This window comes from Podarcis melisellensis (genome assembly GCF_964234715.1).
Source record: "Podarcis melisellensis genome assembly, chromosome: 7".
Classification (NCBI taxonomy): domain Eukaryota; kingdom Metazoa; phylum Chordata; class Lepidosauria; order Squamata; family Lacertidae; genus Podarcis; species Podarcis melisellensis.
In genome coordinates, this window is record NC_138539.1 from 50,651,596 (window position 1) to 50,670,715 (window position 19,120).

Below are 19,120 nucleotides of genomic sequence, written 5' to 3' on the forward strand. Positions count from 1 at the left end.
GTCATCCATGCAACTGTAATCTCAATATTGGATTATTGCCATTCACACTATATGGTACAGGCCCTAAGGTTGGTCCAAAAGCTGCAGCTACTGCAAAATGCAGAGTCTTGACAACTCACTGGGACAGCAAATTGCTACCATGTTACACCACTGCTGAAAGCATTTCACTGGCTGCCAATTAGCTTCCAGGCTAAATCCAAGGCACTGGGTTAGCTAAAGGATTACCTAAAAGATTGTCTCACCCCTTATATACCCACCTGATTACTGTGCTCTGCAGGACAGAGCCTCCCACAGTCATTATCTCACCAGAATGTCCATTCCATAGATTGTCAGAATTTGGCCGTTAGTGTGGCAGTAGTTACCCTTTGGAACTCCTTCCCATGACATATCAGACAAGCACCAATTCTATTGTCTTTTGGGGGCCTGTTGAATGTTTTCTTTTCTTTTTAGCAAGCGTTTGAAGTGGAGATTCTTATCCCAGTCTGCATTGGATTTGAAATTATTTTTATATATGTTTTAAATTGTTAAATCAGCTTGGTATGTTTCACAGAAAGCCACTCATAAAGGAGATAAATAAAATATGCAATATCTACAATCACAAATATACATTTTGTGTAAGTATGGTGATTGGCTATGAGATAACTTTTCCATGATGAAGAGTCAGCACTTGGATACAACTAAGAGAAAATTAAGTATGCTTAAGTACCGCTTCACTCAATATGCCAGCAAGTTTGGAAAACTCAGCAGTGGCCAGAGGATTGGAGAAGATCAGTCTACATCCCAATCCCAAAGAAGGGCAGTGCCAAAGAATGCTCTAACTACTGCACAATTGCACTCATTTCATATGCTAGCAAGGTTATGCTTAAAATTCTACAAGGAAGGCTCAAGCAGTATGTGGACCAAGAACTCCCAGAAGTGCAAGCTGGATTTTGAAGGGACAGAGGAACCAGAGACCAAATTGCAAACATGCGCTGGATTATGGAGAAAGCCAGAGAGTTCCAGAGAAACATCTACTTCTGCTTCATTGACTATGCAAAAGCCTTTTACTGTGTCAACTACAGCAAACTATGGCAAGTTCTTAAAGAAATGGGAGTGCCTGATCACCTTATCTGTCTCCTGAAAAATCTCTATGTGGGACAAGAAGCTACAGTTAGAACTGGATACAGAACAACTGATTGGTTCAAAATTGGGAAAGGAGTACAACAAGGCTGTATATTGTCTCCCTGCTTATTTAACTTATATGCAGAATTCATCATGAGAAAGGCTGGGCTGGATGAATCCCAAGCCGGAATTAAGATTGCCGGAAGAAATATCAACAACCTCAGATATGCAGATGACACAACCTTGATGGCAGAAAGTGAGGAGGAATTAAAGAACCTTTTAATGAGGGTGAAAGATGAGACTGCAATATATGGTCTGAAGCTCAACATCAAAAAAACTAAGATCATGGCCACTGGTCCCATCACCTCCTGGCAAATAGAAGGGGAAGAAATGGAGGCAGTGAGAGATTTTACTTTCTTGGGCTCCATGATCACTGCAGATGGTGACAGTAGTCACGAAATTAAAAGACGGCTGCTTCTTGGGAGAAAAGCAATGACAAACCTAGACAGCACCTTAAAAAGCAGAGACATCACCTTGCCAACAAAGGTCTGTATAGTTAAAGCTATGGTTTTCCCAGTAGTGATGTATTGAAGTGAGAGCTGTACCATAAAGAAGGCTGATTGCTGAAGAACTGATGCTGGAGGAGACTCTTGAGAGTCCCATGGACTGCAAGAAGATCAAACCTATCCATTCTGAAGGAAATCAGTCCTGAGTGCTCACTGGAAGGACAGATCCTGAATCTGAGGCTCCAATACTTTGGCCACCTCATGAGAAGAGAAGACTCCCTGGAAAAGACCCTGGTATTGGGAAAGATTGAGGGCACAAGGAGAAGGAGACGACAGAGGACGAGATGGTGGGACAGTGTTCTCGAAGCTACCAGCATGAGTTTGACCAAACTGCAGGAGGCAGTGGAAGACAGGAGTGCCTGTCGTGCTCTGGTGCATGGGGTCACGAAGAGTCGGACACGATTAAAGGCCTAAACAACAAGTACCGCTTCAGTTATTAAAATGACAAACAGCCATGACTAACTGTGGCTTCCCAAACTTAACTGTATGTAACTTGGAGGCTGGCCCATTAGGGCAAACAAGACACTTTCCCACCAACTTAAGTCTGCTCTTAGCCAACCCTCAGCTGTCTGCCTTCCTGCATAACAGCCAGTTTAGCAGGGTGGAAGTGTCTGTCAGCTTCCAGTTCCTTTGTCTTGTTGTTTCCCATTTACAATTCAGCATGGAGGACAATAGGGATAAAAGTAGAATTAGTTGGCTCTGCCTCTCATTGGCTCTTATTCTTCCTGTCACTAGCTCTGGCTGCACCTACTGCTGGCCTCCTTGCCCTTCACCCTACCACTTCCAGTGTACAACTATCATATGTGACAGTTTATCCCTGTGTATAAGTGATTTCTGTACAAAAAGCAATGTTTGATGACTGCCTCACCTTCAGTAAATATGTATGTTGGTTTCTGTATGTGTGGATAACATGCTGAAGTTCACTTCTTATTCAGTGCTCCACTGAAGTGGTATGTCAACTACAAGTTTTTAAATAGAACCAAACCACTTCATGCATGTGATAAATTCATGCTTCTGAACCATGTAAAAATACTGAGGGCTGGGGAGTAAAAATATAAGGTTCTACCTTCTTCTTTTCTACAATGCCAAAAAAGGATGGTGAGCCACATCCCAGGGTTTTTTAAAATAATAATAATAATAATAATAATAATAATAATAATAATAATAATAATGCAGAATAGGTTGTTGACAGCACAATCATATGCATATTGACACAGAAATACGCCTCATTGAGTTCAGTGGCATTCAGTGGTAAGTGTTTATAGGATTGCAGCCTTAGCTCTTTACGTGATAAGCTCACATGAACTGCTCAGTTAAAGACATAGAAAGGGTCCATAAAAGGTAAAGGGACCCCTGACCATTAGGTCCAGTCATGACCGACTCTGGGGTTGCAGCGCTCATCTCGCTTTATTGGCCGAGGGAGCTGGCGTGCAGCTTCTGGGTCATGTGGGTCTGGCGAACCAGAGCAGCGCACGGAAATGCCGTTTACCTTCCCGCCAGAGTGATACCTATTTATCTACTTGCACTTTGACGTGTTTTTGAAATGCTAGGTTGGCAGGAGCAGGGACTGAGCAACGGGAGCTCACCCTGTCACGGGGATTCGAGCCGCCGACCTTCTGATCGGCAAGTCCTAGGCTCTGTGGTTTAACCCACAGCGCCACCCACGTCCCTTTCGAGAAAGGGTGCATAGTTTGTGCCAGTTCTCACATTATGCAAATTGTGACTTTGCAACACATTTTTTAAAAAAAAATCAGTGGAACTTTTCCAGGAAAAGTTATGCGTCAGTGATGGTGCTTCTCTGAAGGAGAGGGAGGGATGTATCTGCCCCACATCTGTGCAGAATCACATAGAAGAGAAGAATGTGCAGAGAGTTATGTTGCGGAGCTGGTTCAGCTTTCCCTTAACTTTGCTGTTGTAATGACACAAGGGGAATGTATGTGTGTTTCCCAATGAATGACAGAACGACCCATCAATTAGTATCATGCTTATTGCAAATGTGGGCATTGCTTTGTGATTGACACAAGGGCCAGCCAATTATCACTGTGCAAAACTCACTTCTCACAGTGGAAAATAATCTGTCACAGCCCAGGGAAAGGATATTGATATGTGCAGGGATTTCTGTAGTAGGCTTATTGTTGAATGTATGTATATATCCTTTGCTATATCCTTTGTTTAGAGTTGTCTATATTAGGAATATTAATAGTTGTTTGTGCTGCTTATTTTGTGTTGTGTGTGTGCATGTGAATAGTTTGGATTTACTGATTGTTCATGACCAACTAATCTAGGATTCCAAATTAATCTGGTTCAGTAGTACTGGCTAAAACAAGACCTGATGAACTTTGCAACAGTTGCTTGGCATGCTGTGAGCAATGGTGCACAAGCATATTTCTACTCCCCCGAGACAGAGTGGGAAAGCAAAGTAATATAGTCTCCCTGCACTGAGTTGTGTGTTTTGACTTCCTAACAAGTGTGCAGACCTACACACTTTATCGTGGAGGGTGATCCATAAGTATCACCTTTCTAAAATAGCTTCTCTCCCTGCACACACTTCCATGTTATAGTCTTCTCTCATACTTGTTCCACCTCAGAATGCATTTGGGAAGATTGTTGATCAAAAGCAGTTCCCCTCCATGTGATATGCAGACACATACAAATCAGTATGGAGTGGTCTGCTCATGTGACCTTGGCATAATATCACTGCAACTGGATTATTGTGAGAAGGTAAAATGAAGGTTGCAAGGTTGCCTGTTGAAAGTATAGTAAAAATGATAGTGGAAAATAGCACTGGTGAGAGACAAACGAGCTGTTTAGGCATTGAAACTCTTCATTTCCTAACCACTTATCAACTCAGAAGTAAGTTCCATCGAATTCCTATACTTATGTACCTGAGACTTGCAGCCTGAATCTCTGACTGTTTTTACTTGTTATAACTTATTTTTTGTCTGTGTTATGTTAATGCTTATTGTAGTCTTTGTAGTCCTTGATCTGATAATCTCTGATGGGGTAAATCCCCTGGTAGAAAGGTGCTATAGGAATGCATATAGGAAGGTGCTATAGGAATGCAGGATGGTGCTTCTGTGAACTGGGGGCCCTACGGATTTGTTAGTGATGGAAGTTGGCATCAAACAGTTTCCACAAGGCCACAGGTTCCCCACCCCTGGCCTTTAGCAATGTCTGTGGCTCTTTTCAAATTCTGCATGCTGTGCAATACAGGTCACCACTCATGACAAGAATTGGAAGCTGCTGAGCAAGAATAGCTTGATGATCCTTCAAGAAGAGCATCAGAGAAGGGAGTAGGCTGGGCTAGTTTACTCCTTTCCCCTGCCTTCCATCCTACAGCATTTGATCATTCTTCTGGGGACATTTTGTGTTCCAGTTTCCCTTGTATATGTGGGAGCAACTTTTCTATGAACAACTCCTACATAGCTGGGGGGGGGGGGGAAACCCCAATGTTTAAATGAGCCAGTCATTGGGTAGGGCCTGATTGTGAATATTTTCCACATTTCAGCACCTTCCTCTGGCTTACTGCTGAATCTGTTGGACAGCGCCATACAATTTTCCTTTCCCCTCTTGCCGTTGTACTCAAATCCTGCTTGCTTGTTTCCTACTGGCATCTGATTGGCCACTATTAGAGCAGGATGCTGGACTTAGATGGGCCATTGGCCTCATCCAGTAGGCTCTTCTTATGTTCCCTTGTGTCTAGAAGAGGTTCACTCAAGACCTCCCCAAGCATTGCACTTGTTTTAGATTTACATTTAAATCATCACCTTCCACATTTTCTGTGTAGAAAATCCGTATTTCCCACATGTATCATGCAAAGAGGTTTGTGCAATCAAAAGATATTTTAGTAACTCCATTTTTTTATTTGACCCCTGGAGTTTAGCAACTGTACTGGCTTCATCCATAATATTGTCTGCAAGAGAAACACCTGGCATTAGCAAGCCAGCAGGATTTACAAGCCACCCCTAGTGGGCTTACAGAAACTGTCATTGCAGTTATGTATGATTCTGTGGTTCCCTTAAGAATGATCAGCAGTAAACATAGAGCTTACTACGGGAGGAATTTGTAAGGATTGCTGTCAGTAAGTGCAGGTCTTGAGAGTTCAGTTAGCACTTCCTGGAGAGATTGTACATTTCAACATGACAACACAGGTATTCAAAAGAATGAATTGAATGAGCTTTAGTAGCTTCACAGTATAGAGCCCCTTACCATGATCACTACAGAGAATATAGCAAATAAATAGATCCAGTTTAAAAAGTCACAATTTTGCTGGCTTAGATAGATTTGCATTTTCTTGTCCAGTTCCCAGAATGGGAGAGTTCCAAGCCAAAATAGTAATAATAAAGTATTACATGCTATCACTGCTTTTTAGAATAAATAAATATATAAACCTTCATTGGGGACACTCTGGATATGCTCTGATGTACCCACTCTTAGATCTTTTAAAGAGGTGTTTTCTATCAGAGGGGAGAAACATTCTGCATATACTAAAAAAAAGGACCTTATATCCTTACCCCACCCCCTTTTAAAGAAGTTAGATAATCTTGTAAAGGAACAAACATTTTGTACATGTTTAAAGGCTACAGTCTTTGGGAAGGGACATTCTGGACATGCTCAGAATAAATCAAACTTGAGTACTCAGAGGTACTTAAACTGCCAGGATAACATGAGAGTGCATTTGATATTGCTAAGCTTGGGACTCGTTGCATATTATGCACACTCTGGAGAAAAGCATGTTTGCCAGTGCTCATTGGGAGAGGTTTTTTGTCACATTGTCATAAATCTTTGCACTTATTTCAAAATAATTTTCACACAAGTTTTGAACACAGGTCATACCAGGGAATTGCTGCTATTCTTCGGAACTTCAGTAGTGCTTCCCTCTAATGTGTTCTGAATTCTTCAGGTGTCCTGTATAATCTTGGGACCCCAATGACGTGGGATCTGTGCACCTCAAGGACCACCTCTTTCTGTAGATTCCTCTCCACAAACTACAGTCAACGTCTGAAACCCTGCTCTATATCCCTTGATGGCAGGAGCTTGACTGGAAAAAATCAGGGCCAGATCTTTTCTCTTGTGGCATGCCTTACCAATTGAGGAGTGTTACCAGATTGCTTTATTTTTGCTGGTTGCATGTCACCGTTTCAATGGCTTTTTTGGGTCTTGTTATAGGGGCTTCGCTTTGATGTCCATATTTGTGACATGCAGGGGGAAGTGCTTTGGATTGCAAAACACCTTGAGTGTCTTTGAAAATTAGGCAGGGTGAACATTTTAACAACAACAACAACAACAACACTGCAGTAGCAGATGTCAATAAATAAGGCGTCACCCTCTCCTTGAGAAACACATATTCCTCAGATCAAGGTCATTCAGCAAGTTCTTCCCTTCAGAGCTGAGCTTTCCTCATTCCCATTCCCCATTTTCTTTGAAAGAGGAAAAAGCATCATGTACTTCCTGTGCTGCTGGCAGTGATAAGAGCCTTGCTAGTGAAGTTAATACAATTAGACACATTTGCACAATAAAGCATAAGCAGTCCTGGCTATTTACTAAATTATATTGTGAGCCGTCCATTAATTAGAGAATCAGACCAGGACATGACTTTCATAAACTTGTTAAATTGGCTTAGAGCTACATCCATTATGAAATTTTAATATCCTATTTAGTATCCTATTTAAATAGGTGTACAATTCTTTGGATTTCAGAATCTTTAAGGCATTTGGAATGAAGGTAAGGGCTTCAGAATGAAGCCTGTGCTAATTTGTGTTGAGATGGGGAACCATGGTTGCTGTGGATTAGCAGTTCTTTCATTGTAGACTGATTTGGGATATTTGACCCATCCAGTACTTGACCTTAAAGGAGGCAATGATTACTTTATTTTCCTGAGGCTTATCTTTAAAAACAAACAATTTTTTTTATTGCTTTTTAAACAAATACAATAAGCATTAAATATTTATCCAGTAGTACAGCTAATGGTGTTTGTTTTATCCATTGTCTCTAGACTTCCATTTAAACATTCAGCATTCAAACATATTACTTTAATGTAACCTTGCCACCTAGAATATTGAGCAGACCCCCTTCTTTAACTATGTTAATGAGCAAAATCAGAGGAATACTTTATTGGTCACTGAGACCATTTTTACCCATCCCCACCCCCCAAACCTGGAAACACTACTGCATTACATGACCAAAAACCATGGAAAATTCTTACCGAAAAGTCTGCATGCATAAGTTAATGTGATTTGTCGAAATCTACACACATATGGGAATACTTTTATTGAACATTGTACATGTGCTGGCATATGCAATTACGTTTATAGTGTAATATATGAGGAAGCCCTTATTAAGCAAGAAAACTAGATACAACAATTTCCAAATGTAAGAGCTTTTTTATGTTTTCCAATTTCATTACTCACCAAAGGGCAGTGAAAGTATATTTTTATTATAAACTTAACATTTTTTATTATTATTAACGATTTACTGCTTCAGATTAGGCATATGGGTTTTCAGAGAGAACAAAACCTTTTTCTGCACGGTGTGAAAGATCAATATTGTGTTTAGAATGACAACTCTCTGGTTCCCTTCTAGAAAAATTCACAGCCGTACCTTTATAATGAAGCTGGTAGCACAAGTCAATTTCTGAGTAAATAAATGTTTACATAGTGAATTACTTCTAGTCAAGGATTGCCTTGTTTGTAATCTCATCAGAGAGGCCAAAGGTTAAGTGTTCACAGCAAATTAACAACCACCTCACTCCAGTCATGGTCTGGGGCAAGTCACCTTGACACACAGGTGACTTGAGGAAAGCTTTTTCATGCCATCCTGTTCTCATCTCCCTGTGGAGTCATGGAGCACCGAGATCATTAAAAGTCGATCAAATCAGCACTTTTAGCAGAGGGTGGAAAAAATTTAACGGCAAGAAAATAGGTTTAAAGGCTTATTAAAAGCTCAGCGCCTCTCTATTTTTAGAGGATCAACTGTTTCTGGGGGGTAGCAGAAGTCATTTAAATTGCAGCTACCATTTTACATCAGAAGCCCCTTTACTTTTAATGATCCTCGTGCAAGTCCTGCCAGTGATGACTGAATTCACTGGGTTGCCTTGGCAGGCGGCTGAGGCACATTTTCTATAGCAGCAAATGGAAGAAATAATCTAATCCCATCACTACCATTTCTTACAGAGATGGGGAACTTATGGCCCTTGAGTTGTTGCTGAACTAAAACTGTCAACATCCCTGAATCTTAGCCATACTGGGAGTTGAAGTCTGTTACCAAGGCTTTTCTTCCCCCAGCCAGAATGCCATTCTAAGAGAATGAGGGAGATGTTCATGGTGAGTTCCAGCACCTCTTTTTCTATAAAAATAGCACTAATTATTACTCCTCTGAACATTTTCACAGGAACCTCCGTGGTACAAGTAACAGCTACTGATGCCGATGACCCTACATATGGAAACAGTGCCAGAGTGGTCTACAGCATTCTTCAAGGACAGCCTTATTTTTCTGTGGAACCAAAGACAGGTAAATGCTCTTACACTTCCCATATCTACAGCTTTTATCAGGGAAAACTGAAAAGAACCCCCAGAGTTCTCTGACAGAGGTCACTCTATTTGACTATCACTGTGATCCCATGATGCAAGAAAGTAGGGCTGCCCATGTTCACCTTGTGAATGAATGCATGAATGAAACTTTATTTGTATCAGCCATCGGCGATAGCAACAAAAAGCATTGCGATATACACAGAACAAAATAAAAAGTCAATGATATAAAACACAGTTTAGGGTCCTGAATTAGCAGTCAAATAGTGGACCTTATTCTGATTGCCCCAGCTAGAAACCTTGCAACTTTTGCAGTCATCTGCTCCCCTGGCTCCACGAAAGCCAGCGTGGTGTAGTGGTTAAGAGCGGTGGACTCGTAATCTGGTGAACCGGGTTCACTTCCCCGCTCCTCCACATGCAGCTGCTGGGTGACCTTGGGCTAGTCACACTTCTCTGAAGTCTCTCAACCTCACTCACCTCACAGAGTGTTTGTTGTGGGGGAGGAAGGGAAAGGAGATTGTTAGCCGCTTTGAGACTCCTTATGGTAGTGATAAAGTGGGATATCAAAATCTAAACTCTTCTTGATCTGCCAGGAGAAACGACACTGTGGCAGTGGCTGGGTGACCCAAAATGGTCAATAAAAGAGGCATGATAATCTCATTCCTCAGGTCTTTGTAAAGAGTGCATGTGAGGACGGCATGCGCCACTGATTCAGTGCTACCATCTCCACAGGGACATATGCGTTTTTTGTGTGGAATTTGTTGGAATCGTCCCTCAAATACAGCCAAATTATTATTATTCTCATTGCGAGAAGTGAGGTTACAGGGAACCAGACAGAGGGCCTTCTTGGTAGTGGCGCCCGCCCTGTGGAAAACCCTCCCTTCAGATGTGAAGGAAATAAGCAGCTATCCTATCTTTAAAAGACATCTGAAGGCAGCCCTGTTCAGGGAAGTTTTTAATATTTAACACTGTATTGTTTTTAACACTTGATTGGGAGCCGTCCAGAGTGGCTGGAGAAACTCAGCCAGATGGGCGGGGTATAAATAATAAATTATTTATTATTATTATTATTATTATTATTATTATTATTATTATTATTACCTTGTGTTCACCTTGTGTGCTCCCTCTGCCCCACTTTGTCCCCTCCGCAAGCCTATTCATGGTCATGGTTGCAGTTCTTGGAGAGAGTTTGCATGTGCTTGGCAGACTGCCTTGCTGCAGATGTGTCCCCAACCCCATGGGAAAGGGCTGTCATAGGGGCAAACAGGGCAAGCATGCAGGGCCCTGCTGTCCAGCATCCTGCAGTTTGAATCATCTTAGCATGGACATCCGAATAAAGCTTAACTGAACTCCAGATTGCAGGCAAAGGCTGTCATCTAGTAAAGCTGTCTGTGGATAAGTAGACACATAAATGGCTGTGAAGGCTAAATGGGACTGAAATGGAAGAGTATTTTTTATTATTTGTTGATTATGGCTATTTGGAAAATACATATCACCCAATTAAACATGGTCTCTGGGTGGTTCACAATTATTATTACTTTAAAAAACACAACCGGTCAGATACAATCAAAACTTAAAAAAAAAATCAATAGGAAGGAACTATATCAGCTAAGGATCAGTGTAAAATCAGCATGAAGCCATCATGAGGCAACATAAAATCAATAAAGGGGGGGGGACCCAGCATCTTTGAATATCAGATGCAGGAGTCAAACAGCAGGGAATTATCATCATGTCCTTACTTCCAAAGTTATCTTCTTGGCCATTGTTGGAAATGGAGTGCTAAACTCAATAGACATTAGGCTGATTTGGTAAAACAGTTCTTATCCTCTAATCCTGTGGATACATTTGGAAACCTGAGAAACTGTGGCAAGCAACCTTGCAGCTGCACACACCACATATTCTCTCTCTCTCTCTCTCTCTCTCTCTCTCTCTCTCTCTCTCTCTACACACACACACACACACACACACACACAAAATCCAGTCCCCAGCTGTGACCTTCCCCACACTCAAAGTCAAAACAACTGTGCCACAGTTAAGTTTGAAAAAGATTTGTCTACAACTGGAGGCTTCTTTTACGCCTGATTGCAGCAGTGGAGCTGGGAGATACAGGGTGCTGCAGTCATTGGGGTGGGTAAGTCCTGTTGAGGTCAATGGGATTTACTTCCAGGTAAATGTGTATAGCGGGACACAGGTGGCGCTGTGGGTTAAACCCCAGAGCCTAGGACTTGCCGATCAGAAGGTTGGCGGTTCAAATCCCCAAGACGGGGTGAGCGCCCGTTGCTGAGTCCCTGCTCCTGCCAACCTAGCAGTTCGAAAGCACGTCAAAATGCAAGTAGATAAATAGGTACCGCTCCGGCGGGAAGGTAAACGGTGTTTCCATGTGCTGCTCTGGTTTGCCAGAAGTGGCTTAGTCATGCTGGCCACATGACCCAGAAGCTGTACGCCGGCTCCCTCGGCCAATAAAGCAAGATGAGCGCCACAACCCCAGAGTCGGCCACGACTGGACCTAATGGTCAGGGGTACCTTTACCTTTACCTAAGTGTGTATAGGATTTCAGCCTTAAAATGCAGTCTACTTTTCTTCTGAAAAGTAAGTCTCCTTGGGTCTACTGGGACTCACTGCCAGGTATGTGTACGATTGTAGCCTTTATCTTGAGGAAGAAGCCACTGGTCATTTTAAAACTACCTTGTCTCTTTTGGCATGAGAGCTGTTGCAGAGTGGGAGGGAATCAAAGTTCTCACTGTGATTGTGGCTCTCTTTCCCAATTGACATGCATGGACTGTATATTCGGATATGTGGAATTTATAGTCTAGATTTTATTAGATGTGTGTTACTGCAAAACAGTATGGGGGTTTTAATGTTCTTACTTATGTTCTTATTTCCACATCCCTGAAATGTGTTTGGTTTTTGTAATAACAAGTATATATTTGAAACATGTAAATACTTGAAATTATTTGTATTCATCTCTACCTTTTCCCCCCATTGTGATCTCATCCATTTCCCCGGCTTTATTTATCTGCACTCCAGCAGGTTTCCTGAGACTTTTTTTTTTAATCTTCCAAATATTCTAAGAGGATGGGTTTGGGTTTTTTATGTCTTATCTTTGTGAAGAGTTGTTTGCACTTCAGAGTTAGAGTCTGCCTGAGTTCTACAGTTTGCATGGTACAGTTTTCAGAGGAAATTTCCTACATTCAGAATACTGTCCAGTATTAATAATAATAGCCCTATGTGCATACCACTATATATACAGAGGCTTGCTGCAAAGATAATGAATGTGCACCCATCAGTGGTGGAACCTGTCACTTCCATGTTGTTCCCTTCCGCTGACCCACATTGATTTTGCACAATGAATGTATGCAAGGGGCTCACAAACAATTGATGGGGGACAATGCTAAAAGGGTTATGGGCCACATTGCCATACTGGGTCATTGGTTGTATCAAAGAGCAGACAGTATCATAGGCAGGAGCAAGTGGGAATCATGAAATAGAGCATGCCAGAACATTCTAAGGTCAAGACAAAAGATCGGAAGCCAGGGCTTCCAAGCAGAAGCGTAAATCGTTTGGTCCAAGGGTCAAGTTTCTGGTGTTTAAGACTCACTTTCTGCCCCAGAACAGCTTTTCTCCCTTCTCACCTTACTTTCTACTCAAAGTTTGCTTGCTTATATTAAAAAGATAAATATTTTTATTTAACAAAATTTATATACTGCTTGATTGTACAAAACCTCTAAAATCTACTATTGTTCTTGTTAAGTCTCAGCCATCTCTCTCTCTCTTTCTACTTTCCTTCAACATCTCCTCTGGCTACTTTTCCTCAGCATGCAAGGTGTTGCTGGTGCATGCATTGGTCAAACCACAAGGCTGTGGCATGGCTGGGGGCAAGAGAGGAGACACAGGGCAGGCTGTGACTCTTGGGCCTACCTGACCATGGCCCAAGGCCCACTGGTGACTCCCAGACCACTGTTTGAGAAACACACACAAACGTGTGTGGGGTGTGTGTGTGGTATTATTATTTCCCCCAAAGTAAGAGGTTATTCTGAACATGACATTGCACTTGTCATTCATAGAACAATAGAAACCCCTTTCCACACACCAGATGGGCAGGCTGCAAGGAAGCAAGCATAATTAAGTCCTCATAGATACAGGTGCTTTTGCCACTTTCATTTTGCTTAGAGCAAAGAGTTTCAGGCATTTTATCTGATAAAGTATGGGCAATGTGACGGGAGAGGGGCCTTGGGCCTACTCAGCCAAGCCTTGAAATTGCCTTTATTTCTGTAATTTTCAGCCTATTGTTTCTTGCCCTTCCTTCAGCAGTTAATGAGTCTGACTGTTCGCACTCCTTCAGATCTGTTTTGTCAACTTTGCCATAGCCTGTCATACAATTAATTACATTCTTCATGAAGGGAGACATCCCACAGGCTTGTGGGGTCAGCATATGATTTAAAGAAGGACAGATTGACAAAAATAACACAAGGGAACCATTTGTGAAGTTGTCTTTTAGCCTTCCCAGCCTGTTTAGTATGGATGAAATAAAGCTATTATTATTTTACTTTATTTTAAAAAATTGTCCTTTCAGCACAGGGAAGATTAATGAGCTGCTCTGAATTCAAAAGAAGAGGAAATAAATAAAACTGGAACTAAAGAGCTTGCAAACATTACAAGGAGATATAGAAGCCCCAGTGCACCTCTCAGTTATCCATGTATTTTATGTTTCCCTTCTGCTGACATGTAGCAGTGGTAGAGTAAAAGCCCATCTCTCTGGAAATCAGAGACACCAGCTGGACTGTGTAACAAGCATGAAATAGTCATAAAGACTTCCTGGTTTGAGGAGGAATATTTATTTATCTGATACTTAACTGCACAGCAGAATGATGACAAGCTAGCTTTTCTCTCTCCTCCCTTTACATTTCAAGCCATAATTACACATGGCACAGAGATGACGAAATGGATAAAACTAAAACTAGTTCAGATAATACAGTGTTTCAATTACTATATCAAAGCTTCCTAATTATAGTGAGTGCTTTAGAAGTGGTTATTGTTTTTTTTTTTAAGTTTGCTTTAAAGATATTAGCTAATTCAAGATAGCTTCATTGAAATGCATAGTGTGATACAAGATTATTCATAACAGCAAGAATCTGTGGGGCCATTTACCATTTCGAGCCATTAGGAAACCCATTGTGGCAGCCTGGAAGTTTAGAAACTGCTCTGTTTAGATTGATGGGCCTCAGCGGCACTGGGGTTTGGGCTAGCTCTGTTCAGGCTCAGGATTCCTAAGAGAAAAGTTCAAATGTTGTTTCACTTGCAAGTCTTTCTCAGACTGAGCCTTAAATGGGAGCTGTGGTCCTATCTCACTAGCTAGGCCTCCCTCCCTTCTTTTAGAAGTCCTTGACTACAGTGGATCAGAGGAGGCTGTTGTTCCACTTGGGCTTCTGAACTGGAGTCCATGTAGGCAGACAAGAGCAGCAGAGAGGTACTGACACAATGGGCTGACTCTGAGGTCGTTTTGTCTCCAAATTCTTACCCTCATCCCCTGAAAAGGGGAAATGCAACTCAAGGGTCATGACATCCACCGAGTGTTGAATAGCATATCTTTTCTTGTTCTCCTCTTTGTGGTAGAGAATATATAGAATGACAGGGCGGATGTCCACAGTAAGCCTTTTCCTGGATCTTGAGTGCTCTCATTTTGCAAATGAATCTCCACAACCCTCGAGACATCTATGCACAGACCACATCAATCCTGCATTTGTCTAGATGACATATATGGAAGATGACAGGTCATTACAAGGCGAAGTATGAGAACCCAGTGACCACCTTGAAAAAGATGGAATTGCTTCTGCATGGCATCCTTGTCTTTCCATAAGCAAGTTGTGTGTATTAACATTATATGGTCTGTCTCTGGGCTACTGTTCCCCAGCTGGATGCCCTCCAGATATTTTGGGCTTTAATTCCCATCATCCCTGATCATTGGCCATGCTGACTGGGACAGATGGGAGTTGCAATGCAAAACCTCTGGAGGAGTTGGGTTTGAAAATGCTGCTCTAGGTGCTTGCCCAAGTTTCCTGACAGAGGCTTCCAGCAGCATGGAGGCAAAACAGTCTTTTGAAGCTTAGAACTAATGGCAAGTGGTGGAAAGTAGCCTACCCCCCCATTTTTTTAAAAAATGAAGTCCTTGCTAAATGCTCATAAGCAAGAGAGGTGCAGCATACATTTTAACATGAACTATGGATCATGTTTAGTCTTGGAAATGAACCAGCATGTTTAAACTTTATAGCACTTATAGATTTCCCCCCCCCCTTATTATTGTTAGCTTGTAATATATTGGGAACATGTCTCTTGATTGCATATGCTTTGAAGTATAGTGCTTTTCCATTTCAGTGTTCGGGTTATGAATGGATACAGCCATTCTTTATACAGTACATTGACTATATGTATGGCTGTAAGCTAAATTCATTAAAACAGGAGTGATGGGGTATATAAGGTAGTTATGACTTGCTCTATAGTAAATGCTGAAGCACAGGAGTTCCATGTTTTTTAAGGGTGCTCTATTTCAGCTACATGAGTCTAACCACAATGTATATTTTCACATTCTGTGTAGCACAGGTCTGGACTGAAAACGGGGTTGTGGACCAAGCTACAGTGGGTGTCTTCAGGGGCACAACTACTGTATTCTTTTTTCTTTGTTATTATTGTTTAAAGAGAAAGTGAAAGAAAGATGGTAAAGCATGGAGAAAGAGACAAAAGGAAGAAAGGGATAGACAACCAGGGGCAAAAATACACACACACTTCTATATCTAGAGCATGCCATGCAGCAGATTGAAGTTAAAGGTGAGTCCTAGGTCTGGAAACATTGAAAACTACATTATTAACATGCAGGGCACAGTTAGAGAAGGCTAAGTTCACATTATATCCCACTAGTGAATGTTCAAAGCTAGTCAACATGCCTAGTAATAAGGCCTGTCTTTTGGATTGTTCCTGTTGACATGTTGGATCAGTTCAAATCCCTTACATTAGTGCAAGGGTGACTAATCTGTGATCCTCCAAATGTTGCTGAACTTCAATTCGCACCATCATTGACCATGCTAGCTTGGGCTGATAGGAGTTCTAGTTTAGCAACATCTGAAGGGCCACAGGCTAGCCACCCCTGCTTCACTGTACTCTGTTTATCTTTTGATTGGTGTATATTTTCCCCGCTATGCTTCTGAGTTGGAAATGTAGCTCTGCCACTGTTTCATTTATATGCATTTTGCCATATTCCAGGTATTATCAAAACCGCGCTTCCCAATATGGACAGAGAAGCAAAAGACCAGTATCTACTTGTCATTCAAGCGAAGGATATGGTTGGTCAAAATGGAGGGCTCTCTGGGACCACCTCTGTCACCGTCACCCTTACAGATGTCAACGATAACCCTCCCCGCTTTCCTCGCAGTAAGTTTCTGTGGATGATAAATGAGGAAGACTATATTTCTTACAAAACTAAATCTACGTTAGTTTCAAGTCCAGTAGTGAGCCTTTCAGGTTCCCAGCTGTTCAAGTGTGTTGGCTGCACTACATAGTATGCCTGACCATTGCACCCTACACATATTCTGAGGGGTTATGCAAATATCCATTCTCCATCTTTGGGATCCCTTTGGGGTTTTTTCGTGCATCGACATGTGTTGCCAGTACCTGAGGATGTTTGATTTATTTCTGACTTTATGATTACAGTATTTCTGTGATTAATTATAAGGTGCATCAAATTACCCTGTGTAGGTGGATGCATAGTAGTTCTTGTGTGCATCTCGCATTGCCTGACTATCTCTGTCAATTCTCTCCCCCACCCCCCAAAGACACTGAGAGTTTCATAGAAAAATCAATCTGGGAAGAACTAGACAACAATCTGCCCTCAATTTACTTGCTTTGACCAAGGTGGCTCATGACTGAACTAAGCAAGGAAAAGAAACGAGCTTATTTCCAGACTTGAGCTAGCCTGTTTATACACAGTCTGCTGCTCTTCTCCACCTTGCTGCGATCTTTCTTGTAAAGTCATTGCAGGAGTGAATTAGACTAATGTGAGGAACATATGCATGGCCAATCTGGTCAGTTTTCAAGTGGGTATGAAAAGAAATAAGCCAATCAAAGCAAGACTGGGAATTAGATTCTTTCCCCCCTTGAATTGTTTGGGTAATAATAAAACACCAGAGATTCAGCTTCTCGAAGTGAGAATGTTAGTGGCTTCAGCCTGCATTTTGTTAAGCTGCAATCTGTATCAATTTCAGCTTGAGCCGCAGGTTTAGAGTTTTCACGGGAGAAGAAGGATGCCTTTGCAAGAATAGCATTTATCTCAATTACATGGCATGAAGAGCCAGGAAACTGTCTCCTTAAGACACAATTAAGACTTATCTCTGATTTTACAAATGGATTTATTCTTTTCTTTGGTGACATGAGATATACTCAAGAGAAAATGTCATTGGCTGTAGTCTGCCTTGGTAGGAAAGTTAGGTTAAGTGTTATTTTTCCTTCTTAGATGTTATTTTCATCAGTTTACTTATGCATCACTTGCTTATGTGGATTTATAGTTGTGAGAGCGGAATAATGTTGGAGGAATGGACTCAAATAGCAAAGCTTAAAGAATTTGTTCCTTGCAAACTCCAATAAAAACAGATATTATCTGCACATCCTGAACTAATGTGTAGACCAGAACATAGTTATCCTTTGGATTTCACACTTCTCTGCATTTTTACAATGCAATTTTTGGCTCAAAATGCATTTGCAAATTGATACTTCAAGAGAAAACACATTTAGAAATGAACATTTTGAGAGAAAATACCTTTAAAAATGTATATTTTGCAAGGAAATATCTTCCAGTACATATAAAGTCCCATGCAGGTGTTGGTTTTTTTTTAAAAAAAAAACATAGGTTAAAGAGGAGCAGGCATATGAATTCATGCATTTGAAAGAGACATGGACTGGAAATAGACAGATCCATCCTAGATTCAAATAATATTGTGAGCAAAATGTAACTATTTTGGAGTGGATCTAACAAAGCCTGACCTATGAATATTTCCTTCCTCCATCATGACATTAAATACTACAAGCAAGGAAGGTGGCAAAAATAATTTTTAGAATAGATTGTGGATGGAAGCAAGGGTAGCAGCGGTCTACTTGTACAATGTGGCAGGTCCTTTTTTGAAAACCAGAAAGGTGTGCCATCCTATAGAGGGCACAGAGGAGAGAATGCTGGTGTTGTGATATTAAATCACCCAGTCTTCAACAACATGGAGCACTTTGGATGACCATGCTGGCTGGGACTGGTGGAAGCTGCATTTCAGTCATCATCACAATCAGCATCAGCATCTTGAGGGCACCAGATTGGCCAAGGCTGAAAGAACATTTTCCCTCATGGCATTTTAAAGAAATACCAAATGTATTGTGTTTAGAACCCTTCCGCTATAAACTAAGTGAGGTCATTGATTGATTGATTGATTGATTGATTGATTTGATGAACAGATGAAAATCCAGGGACTGTTCTGAACTTTACAGGATCGTATCAATATAATGTCCCAGAATCGCTACCCGTGGCTTCAGTGGTCGCCAGATTAAAGGCTGCAGATGCTGATGTGGGACCGAATGCTGAAATGGAATATAAAATAGTGGATGGTGATGGCTTGGCTGTTTTCAAAATCTTAGTGGACAAAGAGACACAAGAAGGAATCATTACAATACAGAAGGTAACCTCACTTCATTATTTCTGTCATGGTACACAAGTAACACCATCTCACTTTCAGTTTATGCAAGGAAGAGGCTTCAGCCAAAAGACAGATAAATAAATACAAGTGAGACCTGCAACCAAAGGTTGTATTATAGAGTACTGCTGCTTGGGATACCAGCCATTTCATTCCTCTTCACTCCGTTTTCTGTCCCTCACCTCCTCTAACCATCAGCTAGCAGACC

At 41.4% G+C, this 19,120-nt stretch overlaps 1 protein-coding gene across 4 annotated transcripts in view; it reads left to right on the forward strand.

The window, feature by feature from the left end:
- Positions 1-19,120, forward strand: part of CDH7 (cadherin 7) — a 110,439-nt gene that overhangs the window by 60,892 nt on the left and 30,427 nt on the right. For all 4 annotated transcript variants that reach the window (XM_081919318.1, XM_081919319.1, XM_081919321.1 and 1 more), the window contains exons 4-6: positions 9,057-9,176; positions 16,448-16,615; positions 18,710-18,897. In XM_081919318.1, the coding sequence (XP_081775444.1) occupies positions 9,057-9,176; positions 16,448-16,615; positions 18,710-18,897 (476 nt within the window). The remainder of the gene's footprint in view (positions 1-9,056; positions 9,177-16,447; positions 16,616-18,709; positions 18,898-19,120) is intronic.